Below are 24,275 nucleotides of genomic sequence, written 5' to 3' on the forward strand. Positions count from 1 at the left end.
GGCTTTTTAATGTAATGGCGTTATCAACATTGAAGTATTATAACATTACAGACATTTTAGGTTTAGTTTTCCTCTGATGAGACATATTTATTATCATTTGTAGCTGTGAGAAAATTCTAAATATTCATCATTTTTTGAATGAATTAATTCAGTTTTAAGGCTCACATCTTGCTTAATTTGTGGTTAGTACCTATTAGGGGTGTGACGATACACTTAGCTCATGAGACGAGACTATGCATGATGTTGAGTTCACGAAAACAAGATGATATTTTAACACTATTTTAAAAAAATCTTCAGTGACGAAAAATATGACTGGAAAAATAGTCTTTTATTCAACTGGCAGTCACAAAATGCTAAACAGTGCAGGTGTATTTTGAACATTTTTTTAACTAATCATCTTGTAATGGCTGTCACTTCAGTTCTACTTTCTGAGTAGAAATTAAGGAATCATATGCAATAAAAGACAATATGCAGGCACTGTAAAAGGTTTTGTCACAAACTGACTGGCTTCTCTCCTGTAGGATTTCAGGAGTCTCTTCCGACCTTATAACTGTGCATGAAGCTGTGTGTGACCGTCTATGCTATTTTCACTCTCCCAGCACCGGACCGGATGGTGACATCATCTGGTCCGGTGCGCTGCATTGACCAATCACATATGGGAGACGATCGGGCCGTGGACAACCACGGGGAGAAGACTCTTTGTTTACCTTGTTAGTATAAGCATTCACTGCTTGTCACTGTCGATTTTGGGCCACGTATAACGCTTCATAATGACAGACCATTCATTCTCATTAGTACTGGATGGTAAACTGTGCTTTTTTAAATCTATCAGTGCAGACACACTAGTGGTAGAATCGGTGCTGAGGTAGAGTAGGCTACGTTAGCATCATGGCTAACCAAAATACAACAAAAAGCGCATGGGCTGGAAATGTGAATGCACTCGTGTCGACTCTTCACAATGTGGCTGTATTGTACACGCCTACAACATTCTCCTTGCAACCCCTCACCCCCCAACCATTGCAGGCCTGTGCATTAAAACACAGCAGGGAGTTTTTGCCAGACTAATAATGTGAAAGTAGCATCACACCTGGCTGTTGCTCTGGTTCTGTTATGTACTGATATTGCAAGGCAGCTTTTACATTGAACAAATATCACATTTTAATACTGCGAGACCCCATGGCATGAGATCTAGTCACACCCCTAGTGCCTACATAACATTTGGTTAAATGATCTACTGTACCCGTCCCTTTTTAAATTGTTTGTGGGCTTTGCATAATATGATTCTATATTTGCAGTTGTCATTAACATGAATACTTTTCTAATAGTATAGTTGCACTGGGAACAAAATGCAGATTGTCACAAATACTGTATGTATGCAACCAAAGAATTAAAATGTAGCCAAAGATGATATCTCCTTAGATAATCAAAATACAGAATTTGATCACTTCCTTTACTCTTTTACTCTACAAATAAAAGAAAAGCATGACTCTTACATTTTACTACATTGGTGAAGACCTTCTAAGTCATTGTACCTTTAGCTTTAAATTATGGACAACATAGTTAAAATATGGTAAATAGATTGTCATTCATATAGTTTGTAAAGTTTGTTGTACAGCATGTTGTACAGTTTGAACAAATATCACAAATAAAATTACTAAGCAAAAACAAAATCTTATTAGGCAAAGGTTACCAAAATAAGGTCAATCTTTGGTTTATCATACTCTTCATCTATGAGTGTTTGCTCTGTAAACTGACATTATTTGCTCTGCAGACCAGTCATCTGTCAGAAATAGATTCTCTTATAAAAACAGTCATATAGCCGAACACAGTGATGTCACCTGCACAAATACAAGTGCAGTTAAGTGTAGTTACATTTCATTAAAAGATATGTCAGAATTATTTTTATATCTCTCCCAGATTTCCAATAGTTTACTTTTCAAATTTTCCTGCTTTTTCATCTACGAAGCTGTGGTCCGAGCATGACTTTGTTAATAAAGTTGACAATTGCCACAGCTGGCTGCTCGGGGTCCATCTCTGCAAACAGGTGACACACATTTTCTGTAGCATTGCCCGTCTTCCTGGCCACAAAGCCAAACATCCTGCAGCAAGAAGGAGATGAGGACAGACAAAAAACAAGGAGACATAACAATATCTCACACTGAATGAACCCAGTTTTGTCTAATAAATCAGAATGACAAATCTGATTGCAATTAATTGCCATGCAAAGTAGCATAATGTACCAGTCGCTAATATCACTCGCCAAGATAAGCACACTGACACAAGCACTTACTTGCTTGTCGTATTATCAGAATTTATCCACCTGAAGTATGGGCACACAAATAGAGACAAATTGTTGAAAGACATGAATAACAAGGACACTAGAGACAATTTTATAAGGCGTTGCTCATTCACTCTTTACAGGCAAAAGCAGGCAAGCAAATCAGACAGAACTTATATTTATAAAATATAAGCCGCAGAGCAGCAGTAAGCACACTTATTACCACCTTTGCTGAAGGTAATCAGCAGCAACATGTTGAAGTACATACATTTTTTATTGACATCTTTTTTTTCTCTAAATGTCTCACTGACCCACCTCTGGTCTTGGGGGTCAAGACTGCTGAAGGTGACACTATTGATTGGGTAGTGTCTCCTGAAAAATAGCCTGTGTAAACATAAACAATATTATTATATATTAAACTGTGACCTGCATCAGAAACTTCATGCAATAATAAATACCACTTTTTTAGTTTCATTACCAGTTAAAATCAGCTGAACTGAAAATATGAAATGTGATCATGTTGCTAAGTATGATAGTTGTGTCAAAGCTGTACCTTCTTTTGCTGTCTGTCAGAGTGATGCCCTGAGAGGACACTTTGAAGTGGACCACTGTTGCAGCTGGACGTGGACTCAGAGCCAAAGTACACTTGGTTGCCCTGGAAACTGCCTCAGGCCCTGTCAATGACTCCATATCCACAGAGTTCAGGTAGAGCACGTTGCAAGCTGTTCATCACAAAAAATATGGATTACAGTAATAGCAGCATGAGTTCTTAATAAAAATGGCTTGGGCAGTCTCTGCTGGGCAAAAGTAACAACTGCAACTGAACCCACAAGTGGTCAGTCCTCTGTCGAAGCTCATATCTAAACAAAATGGTACAAAAACAAAACAAAAGGCTGTATGCTACCTGCTCCTTGTTTGAGGAGGTCTGCTGCTGTGCTGGTGTTTGTCGCACTCGGCACCTCCTGAAGCTCCCCGACCAGATCTGAAATGCCATTCGGTTACATAACACTGCTGTCTAAATAATTTAGCACCCAGTTTGTAGTTGTTGTAATAACCTACAGATAACAGATAAAGCCTATTTGAAAAGGTGGGTATTTAATTATGTATGAATTATTTTAATAATACTGATATTACCTTTTTCTGGAATGCGAAGGGCACATGGCAGAGAAATGGGAGTAATTGAATGCTGGTACACCAGGGCAGATAGACTTCCTGAGGCAATGACAGAAAGAGAAAACATGTAGAGCAGATGAGAAAGCATTAAAAGAGAAAAATATAGGGCTGGGAATGACATACACTTTTCTCTGGGGTTGCAGGTTAAAAGTTTCAGTATCTTGTACATAACTAAATATGTGAAACATATTTTGGCAGTTGTGTCTACCACATAACTGACCAAAGTATGATTCGTTTTGACAGCCCTTGATCCTCACTCCCCGTGGGCCAGTCTCGATGAGGAAGTGTCTCACCAGCTGTTCCACGGGATCCCCTGAGGAGAGAAGAGGAAGGTGTGAAGGGAGGGAGTGAGCATGAAGGCTGCATGAGCAAACATACAAGAAACATATAAGAATCTGATTATGCTTTTCAAAACCATAATGTTATCTGACTATTTTGATCACAACAGTGCCTCATTTTTATTTCACACATGCATTTCATGACTGTCTCAGACATACATAAAAGCAATGTTTATCTTCAGCTGTTCTTTCAGCAGAAACAAAGATACAGTATCAATGCAGCACAGGCCTGCATGAACAAGGTCTACATTGGCCAAATTCAAACTAGCAATATACAGTAGACAATGCACACTTGATAAAAAAAGTAATTAATTAAACAGCCTTTTAAAGATTGTGCAGAACTATGGAAAACGCTACCTCACACACCATTTAGCTGTTGCTTTTGTTTATAAAAGACTTTGTAAATGAATAAAAATCATGTAGTAACCTTTATGTTTTTGAACATTGTTTGATCAGTGGGAGAATGAGAAAACTACCTGATGAATAACACTGAAGGGGTACTCCAGGGATTTACTATTGCAGTCTCATACCCTTGGGGTTGAAATCGAAACCTCAGGCTCCAACAACAACAGATCAAACTATATATTTTCCATAAAGCAATATAGGCATTCTATTAAAAATTTATATCTTCAAGCCCAAGCCAAGATAACCCCGATGACATCTTCAAGGTTATTGTTTCAGACCTGGATGAAGCTCCCTACAGAGCCACAGAATATGTTGTATAACTGTTTTCATTAGCTGAATAATACCAACTATGACCTTGATGTGTAAAATTGTGAAAAAGATACCTTTGCTGGCAGTGATGTTGGCATTAGGAGGAGGGGTGGCCACTTTGAGGGCCAGACCATAGGCCCCCTGGAAGGAGTTACTGTCCCTGATGAGGAAGGTTCCTGGTTCCTTGTCCTTCAACACAGCTATGGCTACAGTACAATAGTATGGTGTAATATGAGAGACACAGTATTGCTTACTCATCAACGCTAAAAAAAAACTGGATGGCTACAAATGCTGTGCTCCTCACCTTGGTCTCTGGAGATGCCTGGCTTGTACCAGTACTTGGAGCTGTCCTGGACAAACTTAGCATTCACCCTGATGTCTGCCTCCTCCCTACAGCTAGGCTGTGCAGACCCTCGTCGCTGCTCTTCCCCTGTGGGGGAGAAGGTAAAATGGTGTGTGGGAGAAGGCACTGAGGAGACTCTGGCAAGAGAGTTGTGCCCATTCAGGTATCCTGCTGTGGAGGAAAGACGTTTCTTCTCGGGGAGTGGTGGCTGGATGGCAGGGATGTTGACTGCAGTGTATCCGGTGTATGGGACGTGGGGGACGTTCAGTAAGGGGTAATAATAGGATGCTAAGGGAAAAGTTGGTGTGTGATACCCATCAGGCACAGGTGATGGAGGTTTGTTATCGGCTGAGCTGTCTTTGTCTGGAGCCAGTTTATATCGTGCCGAGTCTGTAGCCAGTTGGGAGCGCTGGGGAGAAGACTGCAGCTCTGGGGAGCCGACAGGTAAATTTGGGGAAGTGGTGGAAGAGCTGGAACTGAAACTGTGAGCTGGAGTACTGCTGGGAAGGGCAGAACCATTGAGTTGCACTTGGACTGGGGTGATGAAGACAGCAGCATAGCTAGAAGCATGCGATTGGTTAGATCCCTCTGCACGTCCTGTAGTCTTGGCTGCTCCAATCTTACCATCAGAACTCAAACTCATGGAAGACTCACTTGATGGTTGTGTGCAGTTTGTGGCTATGTTGGAACTTTGGCTTTGTGTTTCTGTTGGTACTGGTGTGATAGTTTTGCTGCTATTTGTGCTGGACTCCAGATGTGTACAGGTTTCTTGGCTTTGAGGGGGGCTATCAGCAGTTACACTGAGGATAAAATATGAAAAAAAAATCAGATAATCATCTACATACTGTATATGTTGATAAATGTGATTTTATTTTCAGCACCAGTAGGTGTCAAAATAAAGTTTCATTCACCTATCTTCAGTGTGTGTAGGGCTGCTGCTGCCGATAAGTGTGTAGTCATGATCAGAGTCCAGTCCGGGGGTGCTTGACTGGCCATTGGAGTCCGATTTACTCTCTGAACCCTGGAATATGTCATCCTCCACACTAGTTTTGGTCATTTCTACTTTGGGAAGCAAGGTAAGATAAGACAAGATTAACTTATAACAACATTTAGAAAAAATGATGCAATTAGTTCATTGTTAAAAAAGACAATCTCCACTGTATTCAGCATTCACCTCCAGTTTTCTGCTGTTCTCTGGATCTAGGTGGTGTCTCAAACAGCCTGCCTCTCCCTGGAGGTGGGCTACCAGTGGGCAGCGGTGAGACTGATCCAGAGTGGTACCCAGAGGCGTAACCCCTGCTCTCATGGCTCTCGGCTGGGGAGGACTGATAAGGAGAGCAGGAGCATGAGTGGCAGGGCAGCGGAGGGGTGTGGCACTCACTGCTGGATCCATCTCGCACATCCATCAGGGCCTGTGGTCTGGGGTAGTTTTGGTGAGGTGTGTGGGCAAATCTAGGTTGCTCCGGATTTGGACCCTGATCCAAAGATGAGTGGCAGACACGAAACACTGGCATGGCTGACTTGCACTGCCATAACTCTGCCTCTCTCGCCACCTCCCATGGGTTTTCCCTTTCCCACAGTGGAGGCGCATCTCTTGTTTGTTGTGCCCCTGCTGCCTGGGACCAGTTAGAGTTTTCTGATAGGTCTGGATGTACTGGGTGCAGTGTTCTGACTAAGGATGACTGATGCTCTCGCCTGCTGGAGCAGTTCCGACAGGGGCAACCAGAGGATGATGATGGAGTGCTGAAGAACATTTCCCTGTAAGGGCTGGGTGGCACTGATTGATGGGTGAGATGAGCGGCTGGGCTGGACATGGAATAATGGAAGAGATGACACTCTTCCCCACTATAGAGTCTGTTTGAGGCTGGGAGGGTGTGACTGTGTGGGTGTGGGTGTTCAAGAGTGGAATAAGGGTAGCATGGCCTGTGGATACAAGGTGGAGGTGCGGGTGGATGTTCCCATGGTAACTCTGGTAAACGACGAGCACTATGGCGGTGGCAGAGTTCCATATAAGTTGAATGAAGTGGAGGGGACACAGATTTGGATGGTATAGTGGGCAGAGTTTGGCTTTTTGGATGTTTTTTAGTGCTGTTACAACGTCCAAGACAGTGACCATTACAAAGACAGGGTTCTCTCTCGCTCTCCCATCCCACACCGGTGCACTTTATGCCTGCTCGGCTGCAACACGAGTGCCCATGCCTCAAACCTCCTGGACCTGATGGGTCTCCGTCATCTAAAATTGCTGTCTCTCTGTCCTTTTCTTTCTCTGTTGTTTTCCCTATTGCTCCATCTTCTCTTTCTCCTCTCCTCAACAGGCAGTCAGTGCTTTCTCTCTCATGGCAGTTTATGGATAGAGAAGCATCTTTGAGGTGATCAGAAGGTACTGGGGAGCGGCTGGAGTCAGGGGTGTTGGAGAGAGACTGGGGCTGACTGGAAGTTTGGGGTTTCACTGTTGGGCTGCCAGTAAGGGATCCATTGGGCGATGCTGCTGAGGCAGTGGAGCCTGGCCCACATCGCTTCCTCACCTGTGCATACAGGCTGCCATCCAGAGGGCCCCGTGTATGAGAGATACCTGGAGAAGAAAGTAAAGAGTGTGACTTGATATTTGACTTTTCCTCATTAAAGTAAAATGGTGCATTCCTATGTGATATATTTCTTACTTTCCATGCTGTCTTGATGATGGAGATTGAAGTTCTCATAGGAATCCCATCTGACTACGGGATCTGAAGTGTTGAAGTCCACTTTGATAGAGGCATCATTCTTGCAGTATTCTCGACCTTGGAAAGTAGATATTTTGATATGAATAATGTACAAATCTAAAAAAGAAAGACATAAGGTTCCTGAAATGTAAAAAAGATGCCATGATAGACAGGTGATGACATTCACCTTTCATTTTTTCAGGTCCATTGGAGAAGATAAACTCAACTGTAGCGTCAGGAGGGAACCTGTCATCTATGGAAAGATAAGCATAAAGGCAGTGATTAAAATATCCACACCGTAACTACAGAGAAATAGTGATTTGTGAATCAGAAAACCCAAAGTTAATCAATAAAGGAACTTGTTTCACTATTGATAATCAAAATGAATAGGATCTCCCCATGATGCTCTGAGCTCCTCTCCTCTCCATCCATCTATAGCCCACCATTATGAGTCACTAACTTTGTGTCTCCTCTCTCCCGTAGTGTGTCCTCTCTCTCTCCCTGTACCTTTCTGCAGGTAGCCTATATGTATGTCCAAGAACTTAAATGTTCTTACTTGATATTCCATTCATTTCTGTGATTTTATACCTGTACAGGCCAGGTCCAGTTCAGTCTTGCGAAACCACAGCTGGGCTCCATGAACAGTACAGGTGTGGAACTGGACTCTAAAGACCACCTCCCTTTCTGCTGTCTGACCGCGCCTGTGGTAGCACTTTAACTGTGAACAGAGACGCAGATAAGAGAGTAATGTACAAATACTAAGGTTGATTTCACATTAAATGTTTCAAAAATACTGATCTATTAGTAGACTTAGTAATTGAAAGTGTGATAAAACAGCTTACTAATGGCTTTGAATGATTTTGCCCTCTCAAGCAAACAACATGCATATTTGTAGTCTACCCAGGATTTGTAGCTCATGTGGTTTAAAAATAATCAAAAACTTTTTAAAGGCAAAGTAAAAAAGTGATTAAAAGTCAGGAAAGACAAATGTATTTAGAGCAGTCTAGGAACTGAAGTCTTTGACTACAGGATTTAGTCATAAAAACAACTGTGTTATTGCAGTGATGTAGGGTGTGGGTGGATATGATGGGATCTAAGTCAAAGCAAGGCTTCCATGAGTGGCATGATTATCTCTTTCTCACCATAATGTCCCCCTTCAATAATAGAGCTGGCTCCATAGTCACACATAGCTTCCTCGCTCTGGAGCTCTGGGGATCACTGGACACACAAACACACACACATTGTGTTTCCATCATTTCAGGGGACATTACACTGACGTACATTCTTTTCCTGGAGACATATTGTAACCACTACTTGTCTAACCCTAATCTCACCCTAACCTTAATCCAAGTTATCACTCTAACATGTAATGTTTTACATTTTGGGGACTTACTTTTTAAGGATATAAAGTTCCCACACTGTGACCATGTAACCAGGTTTACATCCCCGCATCATGAATAGTACCGGGCCACACACACATATACAATATACAGCATAAAAATTGGGCGCACCACTTTAAAATATACATAAAACCAGTCAAAACATGTCTCACCTTGGTAAAATACTGGCAGACAACATTAACTTTAACATAAGCACAGACCAGCCAACACCTAAACACAGACAGCAGCCTGTACAGACGACAGGATGGAAAGGAGTCTGCCCACAAGACATGAGCTGAAAATAGTGGTACACCTGGAGGACTGACCGTGTACTTACTAGACACCTGAAGTGTAGACCAGCTGCAGAGACTGGTAGATTTTCAGAAAAGGATAGAAACCTGCAAATAAAGAGAGATGGTGAACAGCAACCAAAATGAAGAAGAATGTGCAAACAAAGCTTTAGTGTTTTTGTTTCTTGACATAGTAAAACACTTTCTATTCACTGTTCAGTGAACAGAATCACCATTACGGCAACATTAGCATATGTAAAACTAACCTCCCCCAGCCTGGAAGTTTGGTAGCGAGGGAATGAGGATCTGGTGGAGGAAAAGTGGACCGCTGTTCATTTTGATGGTGCCTGACAGCAAACCACCAAAGTAGTAGATGTACCTTGAAGAAAAGAGGCGAGGAGACGATGTGATGACACAGAGAATGACTGAGGTGATGACAGCAGCATGACAAGAGGTAATATTTGTCAGACCTGTTCTGAGAGGGCTGTAGGGAGGAGGAGACTTTGTCTTCACAGAACTTCCTCATGGCCAGTGTGGTGAGAGCCTGATCTGCTCTGTGGACCCAACCAGAAATGTAAGAATAAATGCTTTATTACAGATCTGTGCAAGCACAGATTTGCAAGTTATAGTATGTCTGTTGTAGCTAATGAGTAAATCATGACTCTTAGTTGTTATATTGGATAGAGCTTGCCAACAAAAATGAATATGTGAATGTATTCAACAATAGTTTTGACCATGATGACAAAAAACTATCTGGAAAAAGAAACAACTGAGACACAAAGGTGTGCCTTGTTAGACTAGTAATAATAATAATAATGCAGATTACCCAGATGATATTTTGCTGTAGTGCATGTATGATGCCACAATGACCCCAGTCTTCCCTTTGTTTCCCTGTCAGAACATAATTCAAAGTGACTATCGAGTAGCTTTTTTTGTTTTACAATTTTTAACAGCAAACGCGCATTTGTTGATTCAGTCCGTACAAACCTTGCAGTGGAGGACCACTACGTTGTTGGGGTCAGAGGTCAGCCAGATCTCCATGGCTTTACACATGGCACAAATCCTGTCCAAGGGTGGAGCGTGAAGATCAGGCCAGCCGTAGTCCTGCACCTGAACCACAATCCACAACAGAATACACAGCGAGTTACACATCTCACATACACAGTTAATGTGTGTCAGAAAGTAGTGTGTGACTTGATATCTTGTCAGGTACCTTTGGATTAAGTCTGGTGATATCGTGCCTTTTCTCTGATAGATTTAGAAGCTGGAAAAGTCAAAGACAGTTAAGAGGATATCACAAATCTATTTTCACAAATGGATCAAAACTATATATTTAAAGTAAACAGTGAGAGGAATGGTTTGATAGTTTAAAAGCCCCTATCCATCACAGATACGGTCTGAAAGCAATAACCTTTCTGGTTAGGCACATATAAATCCTTTAGTATTACCTAAATTTGACAATAGTTTTGTCCTTTTAGAAGGCAAACCACAACATTACACTTAAATGCCTTGTGTTTTATGCTTCTGATACTAACCAGAAATTTGTCTTGGTGCTTGGATTTTAGCATGGAGGCCACTTCCTGTAGGTTTCTGCGGTATCGCTGTTCCTCCAGGTCAGGCAGGAAGAAGACAGAGATGATCCTCTCTGTGATGTAGGTGAGGTCAAAGTCATAGTGGTGCTCCATCACATGCTCCATCACTTGTTCCACACTTTTATTCCTGCACATTGTGAGAATCCTTTTTCTTTAGTGCAGCCAAAACACCCATTAGGCAATCAAAAGTCCTAAATGTTGATTTTAGTTAGCTTTTTTTGTCTGCAGCCATTTTACATATCAAATATCATTTTATTTTGTCAAAATGTGTGATTTGTGGTACCTTTGTATGGAGCCCCTCTTCTTCTGTGATGCAGATTTAGTGGAACCGTTCTGAAAAACAAACAACAGAGTAACTGCGCTGCAATGATTGATTGCAGGGGTAAGGGTGTTTGAGAACAAGATTCACTCTCACTCCCTTTCAGCCATCTGCAGCAGCTGGTTTGAGGGTGAGGGTGTCAACAAAGATTTAGCTGTTCCATATGATGTACTAGTGACACATGATGTCAGACATGCACACATTCAAACACACTTTAACCAGAACCCACATGCAGGTCAACACATACAGTATGTACAGACCTTTGGGACACTGGGTAAGATGTTTATGGGGCTCACCAGGCACTCGCATAAGAAAAAGGAGCTCAATAGACAGTCAATAAAAATGACTGATTATGCTTTTTTGGCTCGTAAAGAAGAAGGACAGGAGAGAGATAACCGGAGTAAAGCTACATATGGTGTGCAGCCTTTGTACTCTGTTTTGCTGGTGAAGCAGTAGTTACTTGGCAAAACCACAAACTCACATAAACAGAGAGAGAGAAGATGGCAGTTGGTGTCACGGATACATGCACTGCTATCCAAATAGGTTCCTGCAGCTTATTCTCCTCTGGATCGTTTAATATAGTAGCAATAGTAGAAATGGGTCCATTGAGAATTGTGTTTATTTTCCGACGCAACTAATGGCCTCATGAGATTAAATAATTTATAACTCAAATTGCATCAAACAATTAACAACCACAAGGTGAAAAATAAATAAGAAAGCACATTAATAGCACTAGCACTTAAAAAAGGGCTCTGGAAGAGAAACCTTTCAGCGCTGTGGCACAACTACATGTATGGGTTTTGACTGTAAACATTGACACCCTGTCAACCTTTGTGCATATGTGATCAACAGGTTACCAAGTTAAATGCCTAACAATCACAATGATCTACAGCTGAAACAATATCAAGACGACATCAGCAACCAAGCAGTAATATGCAGTTGTAGGTACAGAGAACAAGCCGATGTCTGTTGAAATGCTCTAGATATTTTTATAATTAAATTCAAGTTTATAGCTTCGTTAGCCAGCGGTTTAATGGAGTGCCTGATAAACTCCCCATGCTTTAAATTTGACAACAATAAAGGCAACTAATGCTCACTACAATAGAATAGAATGAATGTATAGCCAAGTATGTTACACACACATGGAATTTGTTTCCGGTACAGAACCGATGGCAGCCATCTGCGGCGCCAACTCAACCAATGGCTCTAACCATTGGGGGCAACGGGGGAGTTCAGTGTCTTGCCCAAGGACACTTCAACACGTGGACTGCCGGCACCGAGATTTGAACCTCCAACCTTGTGGTTGGGAGACCACCGCACCATGGTCGCCGCCACAAGTGATTGTTAAGCACATATTTAAGTTCTCTACAACTTCTCAGAAAGAAAAATTAATAAATACAGAGCTGATGAGTTCTTTTCATATTTTGTAGTACTGTAAGTACAAAATGTACACAGTGTTAGTGTACAAGGACAGATCATGTTATAAAACCTACAGTAAGAAATGAAAGAGATCCAGCCATAGGGGAGAACTGCAGCTTTAATAGATTTAATAACGGTAGCTAAGAGAATAAAATGGTCAGGGAGGAAGGAATATATACCATGTATAAAAACAAACGTACGCACACATGCACAGAGGTGAAGACCAGGGTTGAACCTGGAGGCAGAGAGCACTGATATGCAGCATAAAGGCAGAGGTGGAAGATGACAGACTCAACTGGAAGTGGTTTGCAACAGTCTGTCAATTCGGGTCAGCCTAGTTTCACACACGGAGAGTACACTAAGCACGTGTCTTTGGTGGTTCTGCAAGCCTCAACGGAAGCAGTTTGCAACAGTCTGTCAGTTCTGGTCAGCCTAGTTTCACACATGGAGAGTACACTAAGCATGTGTCTTTGGTGGTTCTGCAAGCCTCAAGGTCTTCATACAATCCTGAGGAGAACCCCAGTCACTGACAGGGTAGGAGCAGATAAATGTGTCTCTAGACGTAGGCGTCAGTACACCATCCAGGAGGAACATGGTTCATTCTGACAGTCAACTCAGAGCTGGCGTCACACTGGAGAGGGAGAAGTGAGTAAGTTTTTCTATTTGAAACTGGAAAAACAAAATAATCATGGCTTATTCCAAGTTCCACAGTCTCACAAAAAAGACACTAATGCCTGCGCAGAGTCTATGGAAAGCTAAACAAAAATCGGAGGCTTTTTTACTTTCGAGCAGACTGTTAACATTTTACACAGGGCACCAGAAGGCAAATCTTGGAGGGGCAGCGATTTAGGCAGCCTCACGTGAAAGTACAGCTCCCCCTCTCTTTCTTCTCTCATTATCGCTCTACTTCCTCTATTTTCTCTCTTCTTTGATCCCTTATTTCTCCATTTCCTATCCCCTGCAGCCTGTCCTCCCTTCTGCCTCACCCTCCCCTACTACCTCACATGCTCTCTCTCCACTTTCATTGCCTGGGGACTGGATGACCACAGTCATCCCTGCCGTGACATACAAGCATGTTCTTCCCCTGAATAAACAACATCAGATGACGAAAAACATCCTGATAAGCATCACCCATAGCCAGGGTAAATCGCTGTGTAACTGGCCCGGAGAAGAGGGGAATAAGAAAAAGAACAAACAAGAATTTAAAGCAAAAAAAAACTTTCTTGGGAGTAGAAAGAAAGGGAAGAGGAAAGAAGAGAGGCAAACAGACACAGAAAGGGAGAGTGAGCGCTGGATAGAAGAAGGATGTCAGCAGCTGACCACTGATACCAAGCAGAGAAATGTCACAGTGTTATTTTGATAGAGCTCCTGTTGTTTTTTTTTTTTTTTTTTCTGTCACCCTAAACTTACTGTGGACAATCAGTGCACTAAAGTAGGTTTTGCACCATGGACATGCTACTTAAGGTTGAGTAATAATAACTGGTATTTCTTGAACTGGAGTACTTTGACAACTGATCTGTACTTGATATGTTATGTGACTGCATGAGGGCTACAGTACATGTGTGTTTTGTCCTCAGTGTTTTGCCTAACAACATACATATATCAAAAGAAATGTATTACAAATGGCACTGTCTAAACTCAGATAGTTTTTAAAGGCATTATTATGATGCAGCCAAACAACAAGGACTGTATAAATCCTGGAATATTACGGTAAACAAGTAAAGCAGTAAAATTAAATTAACCGTGATACCTTTATTAGCCACTATTTTCTGCACAGTACATCATGCTACTGATGGTTATAAGTAGCAGCAACAATGTCACAGCAGTAAGCCCTGTTTAATCAGGTTACACAGATGTTCATCTGACAGGGTTTTCTATCCACAATATTCAGTTCTACCACCTTACTATGACACTTAGTGCTACCACAGAACAGCATGTCCACCCGGCCCCTTGTGGAGAGACACAAACAACAGAAACACCTTACAGGGAACTTTGCCCATCTGTTCCTGCTCCGCTGACACTGGATAACACTACTGTGTACTAAACGTGCCTCTTACATAAACACATAGCCCTTAAAGCATCACAATAGCTGTATCAATTCATAAATCAGCATGAAACACTAGCAGAACAGCTGGTGTGTATGAGCAGACACTGAAACCATCTGTATTTCACTACTCAACATTAGGATAATCAGTTAGATGTTAAGACAGAAGACTGGGTCCAGGATACAGCCGTTTGTTTGTGGCCTTGTAACATGTAACACTGACATGTCGAAGCAGTGGTGAAATAGATACACTAGATATAGATATATGCTGTGGGAAATGTCATTGTTAGAGAAGTATACTGTACAATAGATAGATAGATAGATAGATAGATATAACCAGGCTGGCACAGCTTGGCTGCATGTTGCATAGTAGTGTATGGAATAGGGCTGGTGTTACCAGTTTCAATAATCTGCTAACCTGCACCAGCTTGATCTAACCAGTCTCATTAAAAAGTAAATCTTAAGAATTTATCTGTGGTGATTAAAAATGAAAATTGGTGTAGGTTTTTTGTAGATCACAGCACTTGTTTAATCACATTAAATGAAACCCTGTTTCTCAGCAGCACAGCAGCGCTCTGACTACAGTTTTAATGGAATAATATGCACAATCACATGCTGCAACCTCTGTGGAATTGATTTAAAGATTGCGACTAAATAAAGAAGAAAAATACATCCAAGAAAAGTCCAAATTGATGTGCCGAGTACATATATATGAATAAACTAAACCCGAAGCCTTACTCAGTAAATACTGTGCTGTTTTTTACCTCTTAACAAGCAGCTTCAGTCTTTCCCTCTGCCTCTGAGCAGTCCTGTCTGTAGAGTGTGATACACTGCCTCTCTTTCTCTTGCGCACTCATAAACTCTCTGCTTGCTTTCTCTCACTTTACTTCCCGCCCTCTCTCACTATAATACACACACACTCCAAGTGTGCCAGTAGCTCTCCTCTCTCACTGCCTATGTCATACACAGAGAGACATTAAAACACATCAACTGTGCAATACTTTCACTCGCACATGCACTCACACACAACAATATTCAAAATCAGGACAAAGAGGCAGAATTAGTTAAAAATAGTGTAGGTGAGACAGACAAATAGAGAATATGCACAACAAAAGCAAGAAAAAGTGAAACTTTAGTGTTTAATATAGACTATAAAACATCAGAAAATGATAAATTTAACAGTGGCAAATAGATGATGACAATAAGATGCAAGAGATGAAAGTAGTAAGAGAGAAAGGAAGCAGCAGGTTGACATTTGAGACACATAGAAGACACATACAAAAGACGGATAGCGTGACATGAAGCAGGCACCAATTTTCAGCCTTGACCCAATGTTTCCCTTTATTTATGAATACTCTCAAATGGGACTGATTATACACACACACACAGTCTGCCCTCCACACCTGCTTCTCATTTATTTGTGTCCCCACATGATCACTCACTGGAAGGCATCTACAGCACTCCTGTTATTTTCTATATTTACCCATTCAGACTTCTCATATCCAGATTGATCATCATCGTGTGTGACGATGTCCACTCTCGTCCGTGGCGCCTGCCTCTCCTGCAGCCACCACGAGTTGTGTTTGGCTATTGCTGTGGTGGCCAGGGGGATGAGTATGACAAAAATAATAATCCTCTTTTAATACAGGCTGCGAAGCCACAACAGCTGGTAGTCCCCAGTCATACACCATTACAGTGTGTGTGTGGAGGAATGGGGGACAGGAGGGCAACCCCCACCCTGTTTGAAATCCCACAGGATTTGAGCCTGACCTTAAGAACCTGGGAATAGAAGCGACGGGTTCCTCCACGTGACAGTCAGCATGCAAACGTAATGGGGTTATTTTGTGTTTGTGCTGTAGGACAGTAAAGCACAACAGCACAGTTACAGCAAGGTCATGCAAGGTCATGCAGTATCACTCAGGGCTGTGAGATACTGAGCTGCTATGAGTGTGATCACATGCAGAGGCCAGTGGTTTGACATACAGTGAGCTGTGGAGAGAGAGACACTGCAAAATAAATGAAACTAAAAACAGCAAAGACTGGGCACCTTCCTCAAAACACAATCTTCATGATTTAGTGCAACATTACTTATAATGTGGACAGTTCTTACCATGTTTAAACATTGCATACACACACACAGTCCTCACTCGTAGCTGTTGGTAAATCTCAGGGGTGGTCAGGGACACTGAGGGAATTCAGTGGACTAAAATGCCTTTATTAGACAAGACAGTGATTGAAAGTGTTATGGGCTATTTTCTTTCTTAGTACCAATAATTAGACAACTGGAGTTCCCGCAGCAGAGCAAGTACTAGTTTCAAGCAGTGAACACTGACTGCATTAAACACACTACATTGTGAGTGCATATTTCAAGCAAGGAGCTTACAGTTACCCTGAGCCACATCAGAAGCCACTTGTCTGCCATTGTTTTTGACTTTCTTATTAGCAGATAAACACAGCTGCTGTCTCCCTAAGCAGGGCAGCTTCTCCTGTTTTTATCTCTTTTGACGTCTCACTGCACACACAGACCACCAAGACAGCTCACTACTGCCTCCTGTTGATCCTGAGAGCATTCCTCAGACACAACAGCACTGAGTATTGTGTAAAATATAATTTAATAAGCATACATACTGGATGGCATGGTGGCAGAGATTAGGGCTGTTGCCACACAGCAAGAAGGTTTTGGGTTTGAACCCCCGGATGATCTGGGGCCTTTCTGTGTGGTGTTTGCATGTTCTCCCTGTGCCTGCATCGTTCTCTCTGGGTACTCCAGCTTCCTCCCACAGTCCAAAGACATTAATCTAAGTTGACTGGCAACTCTAAATCACCCATAGGAGTGAGTGGGTGTGTGTGGTTGTTTGTCTCTAAGTGTCAGCCCTGTGACAGCTTGGCGACCTGTCCAGGGTGGACCCTGCCTCTCTCCTAATGTCAGCTGGGACTGGCTCCCGCCCCCCCCTGAACACTTAAACTCAACATGTATTAAAGAGTCATTTATATACTGAGACTTGCTGGATGCTTGAGGACTCTTGACCTCCTGCTATGCACATTACCACATCACCAAATTACTCATAGCAACCTAAGTGATGGCAGTTCAGGGGAAGGCCTTCTTTAACCAGACATCTAGGTCAGTGCACATGGCTTACTCCACTTCACATCACATTATCATTGTTAGCCAGCAACCTCTGACACAGGAGCACAAGAAGAGAAGAAGAAGTAATGTAAAGCTTACCTTGGCTTCACATGCCTTGTGAACTGCAACCTTGCATGCTGCAAACAGTAGGGAGAGGAACATGTTTTACTTTGAAAATAAGCTTTGACACAGGTGTGTATCAGGTTATATCAGTGCTGGTCAGCTGTGTCTCTGGATCTGCTGCCTGACTTGACTGAGACATGGACTCACCCTTGCACAAAGCCCCGGGGTTGTCGATGTTCTGCTCGCACACATCACATATTCCTTTCCTCTTGAAGCTCTTCTCTGTGAAGGTGTGGCTCCCAGCTTTGGCGAGCTGCACACATAGAGGAGGCGAATCACGTCATTCTCACAAGTAAATAGAATCAGTCAAGAGGTGAAAACACTGGAGCAGTGAACATTCACTGTCCCCTGTGTAGCTGCTGTCAGCACAGATGCCTGCTGGCTCAGTGGCACACCAGCATGAGCATTGATGTCCTACCTGCTGTTCATCCAGCTTCCTCCTCTAAAAGTGCCTGTCATATCATGCTGTGTTTTAAGGCATCAGCTTGTTTTGTCTTTTAACTTGTCCTTATTCTGTCTCAGTCTTGTAGCTAAGATGGCGAGCAGTTTTCTGTGCTACCAGCACCCTTATAATGGATACCAATACAAAATTAAAACAATTATTAGATTTTAATGGATTATTCTGGTATCTCCTTCAGTCTGGTTTAAGTAGCTGGGGTCTCAGCTCATGGGTGATACTATAAGTTTTCGTTCAACACTGCCAGGTGGTACCACACTGGGCCATCATGGCAAACAGGAAACATTTTATTTATTGGGCAAAACAAAGAAAGAGACAAAGGTAAATCTGACACAGACAGACTCACTCTAACACTCTCTTCCCTTAAAGTAAAAATGTTGCTGGTACTGTATAAATGAGTGAAAGGTTTATGAACACATATTTTGCAGACAGGTTGATAGGTTAATAAGCTTAAACAATGCTTAACTAAATGAACTGGGTGATACTTGTCACACCATACTTTGAAAACAGATGTGGAAATAAAGCTTTGACCCTGGAGAGAAACCTAAACTACTGACGTTTTGCACATACACAAACACACACACAGAGTCCTGCTGTAGGTGTGTGTTCTAAAGGCAAATAAATGTGCTGCCCTGAGTCATAACCCATGGGTTTTTCTTTTTTTTTTTTTAGAAACCAATAGTCAGCTGTCCCAGTGAAAAGAAATGGGTCAGTGTTTATATAAAGCTATGGCAACACCCTCCCAAATCCTTCTGACAGCACATGAAGCACATTTAATTATTAAAGTTTTCCTTCAGCAGAGGAGGAGGAAGTGCCTGGAAACGTCAGGAGGGAGAGGTGGAGGGGCACAAACACCACACCTGCACACAGTGGTGTTTCTTTTTCCTGCTTGATGCATTTCTTTGGTCTTGAAAAAAAACTTCCAAAGACTGGCCTTTTCCAAACAGGAGCAACATTGAGTTTAAGTGTGGAAGGTAAAGGTGCATGCACATCAGCTTGGACTCCACACAAAACAGAATACGTTTAAGTTGATGCAGCGAACTTGTTAGCAAACAGATGCTAATTAACATACACTGCAATTATGAAGAATTACTATCAATCCTTTGGAGTTGTGGCAAATTTAATTCCAATTCTCATTCACTTTAAGCTCTGTTTGTGGTCTCTACCAACTCCCTGAGGGAAATAGGCTCTTGATGTCCTAAACACTTCACTATATTCACCAGCTAGTCACAGATTTTGTTTGTGTGCTGCTTGGTAGCTTTGTATTTGGCATAAAGACAGAACAGCAGTATCAATGTTTTCATAAAACTCTTGTCAAAATGTAAAAAAGCTATTTGTTTTTTCCTGTAATATCCAAATTTGTCTTTTACTATACAGTCATGTGACTAAACAAAGATAAAACAGATAAATTAGCCATTAGGAAGACTAACAAAAGGTAGCTGAACAATGCCACTACATTAAATCATAATGACTTATGCATACTGTGCTGACATTTATATTTAATGAGGGTCTCCCAGGTTTTAGGGTTGTCTGGGGTGTTGTGGAGCGTGCTCGATTAAATGAAAAACATCTGTTTTATAATAAATTCACTTGTGATTTAATTTTGTTATAATATAATTCTTGTGTCATATCTAATAACAAAAACTGAATCTGGGTTTTTGTTTGTGTGTAGTGTGTGTGTGTGTGTGTGTGAAGGCGTGAGTGTGGTTTAGGAAGAGAAATGATGAACCTGACAAAAAGTGGGCAGAAGGGGGTAGGAGATCCTCGTCAACTCCAGCAGCCATCTACGATGTTTTGAATCAGTTGAACTGACATGCTGTCCTTACATTAACCTGAACACACTAATGTTTAATCAGAATCACTTTCTTTCTATGTAAAAAAAAATTAAGCATAATAAAATTGGAATACACAAGAATCAAAATCTACTGAATGCCACAAGAAAACAGTGTCATACCACTATAATATTTCTTAAAAGTATCAACAGTAAAACCTACATTATCTTATTGTTAAGCAACATATTATTAAGTATTGAATACACAGTGATGTTGTAGAAATTAAAAATACCATAAAAACATATGACATCTCTGTTGAGACACGTAGACACTGCAGTGATTTTTCCTTTGCCATTTGCTTTAAGTCAACTGAATTACAAGTGTTTTTCCATCTGTAGACATGAATTTAGGTTTCATGACATCCACTTATACTCATCACAGCTGATATCGGCTGCATAATCACTCAGAGCGTAGTGGCCACTCCGGTTTAAATTCCTTTGAATTCTTTCAAGAAGCAAAATCTCAGACAACAACTTTAAAACTGAATTTTGGACAAACTATTTTACTGCAGACACTCATGTTTTACTGCCAGTTCAAGCCAAAATGCAGGATGAATCAAAGACACCACTCAGTGGTCAAACAGAGTGAGTGCAGCTGAGCTTCAAACTGGATAAACCTACTGTATTTCTAATATTAACAAGTAAAGATATTGACAGAATCCTGAAAATGATTATTATAACTTCCTTTTTAATAAAACCTAGGCCTGGTGTTATGTATGCTGCAATGGGCATTTCTTTCAGCCGATTTTTGCCACAACTGCACAAATGTCTGTTAAAAACCTAAATTGTCACTTAATGTAAACACCCAGACGGAACTAGGTTGCTTGGTTTCATTTACTTAAATTTGAGAGCTTAGGGACGACAGTGTAGTTAAACTCAAACTAATGCAACTATTGATAGTTAGGACTTCACTTTTGAGCAAATTACTTTGTTAAGTTGCTTATTCAGTTCACATTGCACCTTAAAATGTGTGTAGGATAAAGTTTGTGGGTAATAATCTGTTGAATAACAACACGTGGTTGTGATGTCACTAACTTTTTAACTAACAAATGATATTGCTTGTGAATTTCACAGTGTGGAGTGAATGTTATATAATGCTGCTGCAGTTCTCCCCTGTAGATGGCTTTCTCACCATTTCTCCAGTAACTGAACACTGGAAGAGTGGAAGAGTGGAAAGGACTAAGCAACAGCAGGGGTGGACACAACGTTAAGAACACATGCCACGTAATACAATCCAATTAAACAGCTGAAAACAAATACTCTCACTGTGAAACTGTAATGTTATTTGTATAATGGTCAGTAATCTTGAGCATTTAAACTCTCCAGTGGTTTTATTTTGCTGAGGATCTTTAAAACTTGAACTGACTGTGGACTGCATTAGCCTGTGCAGGTGTTCAGGTTGTTGTGTGTGTACCCCTTTCATGTACTTTTGATACCAGTGACGAGGAACTTTGGTTGAGCGGATATTCGGTCTCCAGGGACTCAGCAGCATTGCAGTATTGCATTGCAGTATTAAAGAACTCCACCCCTTTTGGATTTTTACAGCCAAACTCTATGTCATTCTCCAAGCATCTCTGACCACTGCAGAGAGCCCAAAGCCTTTCCACATCTAACATGCTGATGAGGAAAGGGTCAGGCACCAGCAGCAGCATAATAGGTTTCTTTATGGCTGTGCCTGCATGTGATTTTGTTTATTACTGCGACACCAGCATTCAAGGGTGTTACTCCAAAACCACTCATCTATATTCATAAAGAAAAAGAACAGTTTTCTAAAGTTATTTCCCATTACAATCATATAAAGCTAATGTGCACAAATTACAACTATATGATTCTAAAATATTTGTCATTACAATCCTGACTTTTCTGTCATGTCAGAAAGCATTACAACACACTGTGATAATACATTTAAATGGTAAAAAGATACTACACACAGTTCTGGCTACGAAGGGACGGGAGCAGGTGGCAAGGCAGGGGTATGCTTCACTTCTGGCTGGGTATTTATAACCTTCATGAGTAAGAGCTGTCACTCTAAACAGCCATGAAAGTAGTACGGGAATGTCTGTGCCTGTGTGTGTGTGTGTGTGTGACAGAGAGAAAGACATACGCACAGAGACAGAGAGAAGGCAAAAGAAAACAAGACACCACAAACAACATCAAGAAGAACTCCTGGACTGTTTGCATGCATGACATGTTTTATTGCTCTCCATTGTAGAGTCCACCCATTCAGCTGGGACTATGCTATCATAATTTGGCTTGGTTAGAAACACATACACACCAGCACATAGAGGCTTAGACTGACACACACAATAAAGCTTTGGGGGATTTGAAGCCACATGTGATCTGAGTACTGTTATTGCTGCCCAAAAAAATGGCCCAACATTTACGTATATTTCTGTACAAAGGAAAAGTTCTGTATATATTTGAATGCTTGAATCTTCTTCCTCTGTGCTCTGTTACTCTGTCATAGAGCGTGCCCAGAGTGTGACATGTGAGAACACACACATTTTGGTGTGCATCCTTGGAGCATACCAGCGGACACTTTTTATTTTCAACTCCATTAAAGTCTTCCTGAGTCTCCCGTACGTGTTCCTAAATAGAGGCAGCAGACGAACAGTTGGCAGGTCGAAACCCGACAGTAACTTATGTCGATTCCTCTTGAACCTCAAAGGCCATGTGTGATGCTGTTTCTTTTTTGTTCTCTTTCTCATTGCTGATCATTGCTTTCCATGATTTCTTTCTTGGAAGTTACAATTAAAGCTTCACATTGGTTCTAAATGTTCACAGCACACACAATCCATGCTTCTGGTGTAGGCTTAAAAGGGACCTGCACAACATATGTCTATCCTTTGGTATGCAAGGTTGTGTGGCAAAAGATGCACAAGATTTGATTTATTGCTGACAAAGAGTGGAGCAATGTTTTTGCAAGAGACTTAGACCGGCTTTGGAGTCCAGACCTGATTTAATGTGGAAATACAGTGAGTGTAGTGGCTAACAGTTAAGTTCAGCTTCTCCTGCAAGTCAAATGGCAAATAGGAACTTCTTCGGAACAATTTGAACAACTGACACAGGACCATGTACATTCAAACATCCAAACCCCCAGATGCTGTTTTAACAGCCAAGAGTTTTAGTTCACCATCACTCTGTTTATCCTCAAAGCCAAAATGTTCTCTCTCATGTATAAAACCTACAAATTCACAGAGTAGTGCATTTCTGCTGTGTACAACCTGAGTGTTACTGTATGATAGCAGTTGTTCACTTACCTCAGTGAGGTGAAGGATTTCAGGATGCACCTCAGGGTCTACCTTTATGGGGATTCCTCCTGTGCCACTGTTAAGTCCACGTTTCCTCATCCCATCAGTGCCCGTGCTGTGGATGCACCCCATACTTCCAGCAGACACCTCCCTTGCTTTGTATCTCTTCAGTTCTTATCCGCTCCCTCAGAACAAATGCTTTACTCCAGAAGCTCCCTCTTCTTTCCCACCTCTCAGTGCTTCAGGTTTTGGAGGGCCTTTTTATGTTTCTGTGACTGCTAACATCTTCCTGTCCAACATGACTTCTTGCAGCTTTGACAGCTTATCCTGCCTTGAATCCACCCCATACGACTCCCCTCCTCTCCTCTTACAACCCGGCTTAGTGTCACCAAGCACAGACCCTCCACTCTTTGTCCCCCTCTCCTCTTACACTTTTCCCTGTCCCTGACTATCTGGAAATCCTCTCTCTGAAAACATGTAAGCATACACTCAGCACCCTCTCCTCTTCCCTCTTTCCACTTGCCAATACCTCCTTCTCTGCTCTTCAGTGTGTACAGACCCTCAAATGTCTCGTACGCCCCTCTCTTCCGCTTCACGTTTACAGACCCTCCAGTCTTGCCCCGTCTCTCGCTCCATCAGGCTCCTCTTGTGGACTCTCCATGGGGGAGAAGGGGGCAGCTGTTTTGGCTTGTTGAGGTCAGGCCCTTCCCCTTTCCTCTGGCTTCACTTCAGCCCCTCTCACTCTCCTCTTCCTCATGGGGGAGTGATTAAATAGAGCTTCTTTCACACACGTCATTCCTCTAGACTGTAACTTTGCATGAGAGCATACTGTAGGCTTGATAACATTGATCCCACCTCTCTCCTCAGCTTGCTGTGACAGTAAAGACATTTAACTATC

The 24,275-nt window shown here is 41.8% G+C and overlaps 1 protein-coding gene across 2 annotated transcripts; it reads right to left on the minus strand.

Moving 5' to 3' along the window:
• Nucleotides 1-374: 374 nt before the first annotated feature.
• LOC109955965 (tensin-2-like) lies at nt 375-23,762 on the minus strand. Of its 2 annotated transcripts, XM_020592647.1 has the most exons (26): nt 23,387-23,762; nt 17,986-18,091; nt 17,815-17,852; nt 11,090-11,139; nt 10,750-10,933; nt 10,428-10,478; nt 10,202-10,324; nt 10,041-10,105; nt 9,685-9,768; nt 9,481-9,593; nt 9,262-9,322; nt 8,688-8,763; nt 8,134-8,263; nt 7,733-7,798; nt 7,507-7,623; nt 6,021-7,418; nt 5,758-5,905; nt 4,808-5,646; nt 4,578-4,709; nt 3,672-3,764; nt 3,413-3,490; nt 3,183-3,260; nt 2,832-3,000; nt 2,594-2,662; nt 2,291-2,320; nt 375-2,099 (listed from the first exon to the last, which is right to left on the minus strand). In XM_020592647.1, exons 1-26 carry the CDS (start codon nt 23,507-23,509, stop codon nt 1,955-1,957), a joined length of 4,566 nt encoding a protein of 1,521 aa, XP_020448303.1. In that variant the 5' UTR covers nt 23,510-23,762; the 3' UTR covers nt 375-1,954. The 2 variants fall into 2 exon arrangements, with proteins under 2 accessions (XP_020448303.1, XP_020448304.1); XM_020592648.1 differs by lacking the exons at nt 17,815-17,852; nt 17,986-18,091; nt 23,387-23,762 and adding an exon at nt 15,353-15,425.
• Between the last annotated feature and the right edge of the window lie 513 nt (nt 23,763-24,275).

This window comes from Monopterus albus, unplaced genomic scaffold (assembly GCF_001952655.1).
Source record: "Monopterus albus unplaced genomic scaffold, M_albus_1.0 scaffold18.1, whole genome shotgun sequence".
NCBI classification, from domain to species: domain Eukaryota; kingdom Metazoa; phylum Chordata; class Actinopteri; order Synbranchiformes; family Synbranchidae; genus Monopterus; species Monopterus albus.

Excerpts from the sequence above, each read along its gene's own strand:
- LOC109955965 (XM_020592647.1), bottom strand. The coding sequence starts at position 23,509 with ATGGGGTGCATCCACAGCACGGGCACTGATGGGATGAGGAAACGTGGA. Across the intron at positions 10,106-10,201 it reads TAGTGGTCCTCCACTGCAAG|GGAAACAAAGGGAAGACTGG; the intron begins GTTTGTACGGAC and ends ATGTTCTGACAG. Across the intron at positions 7,624-7,732 it reads TGGACCTGAAAAAATGAAAG|GTCGAGAATACTGCAAGAAT; the intron begins GTGAATGTCATC and ends CTACTTTCCAAG.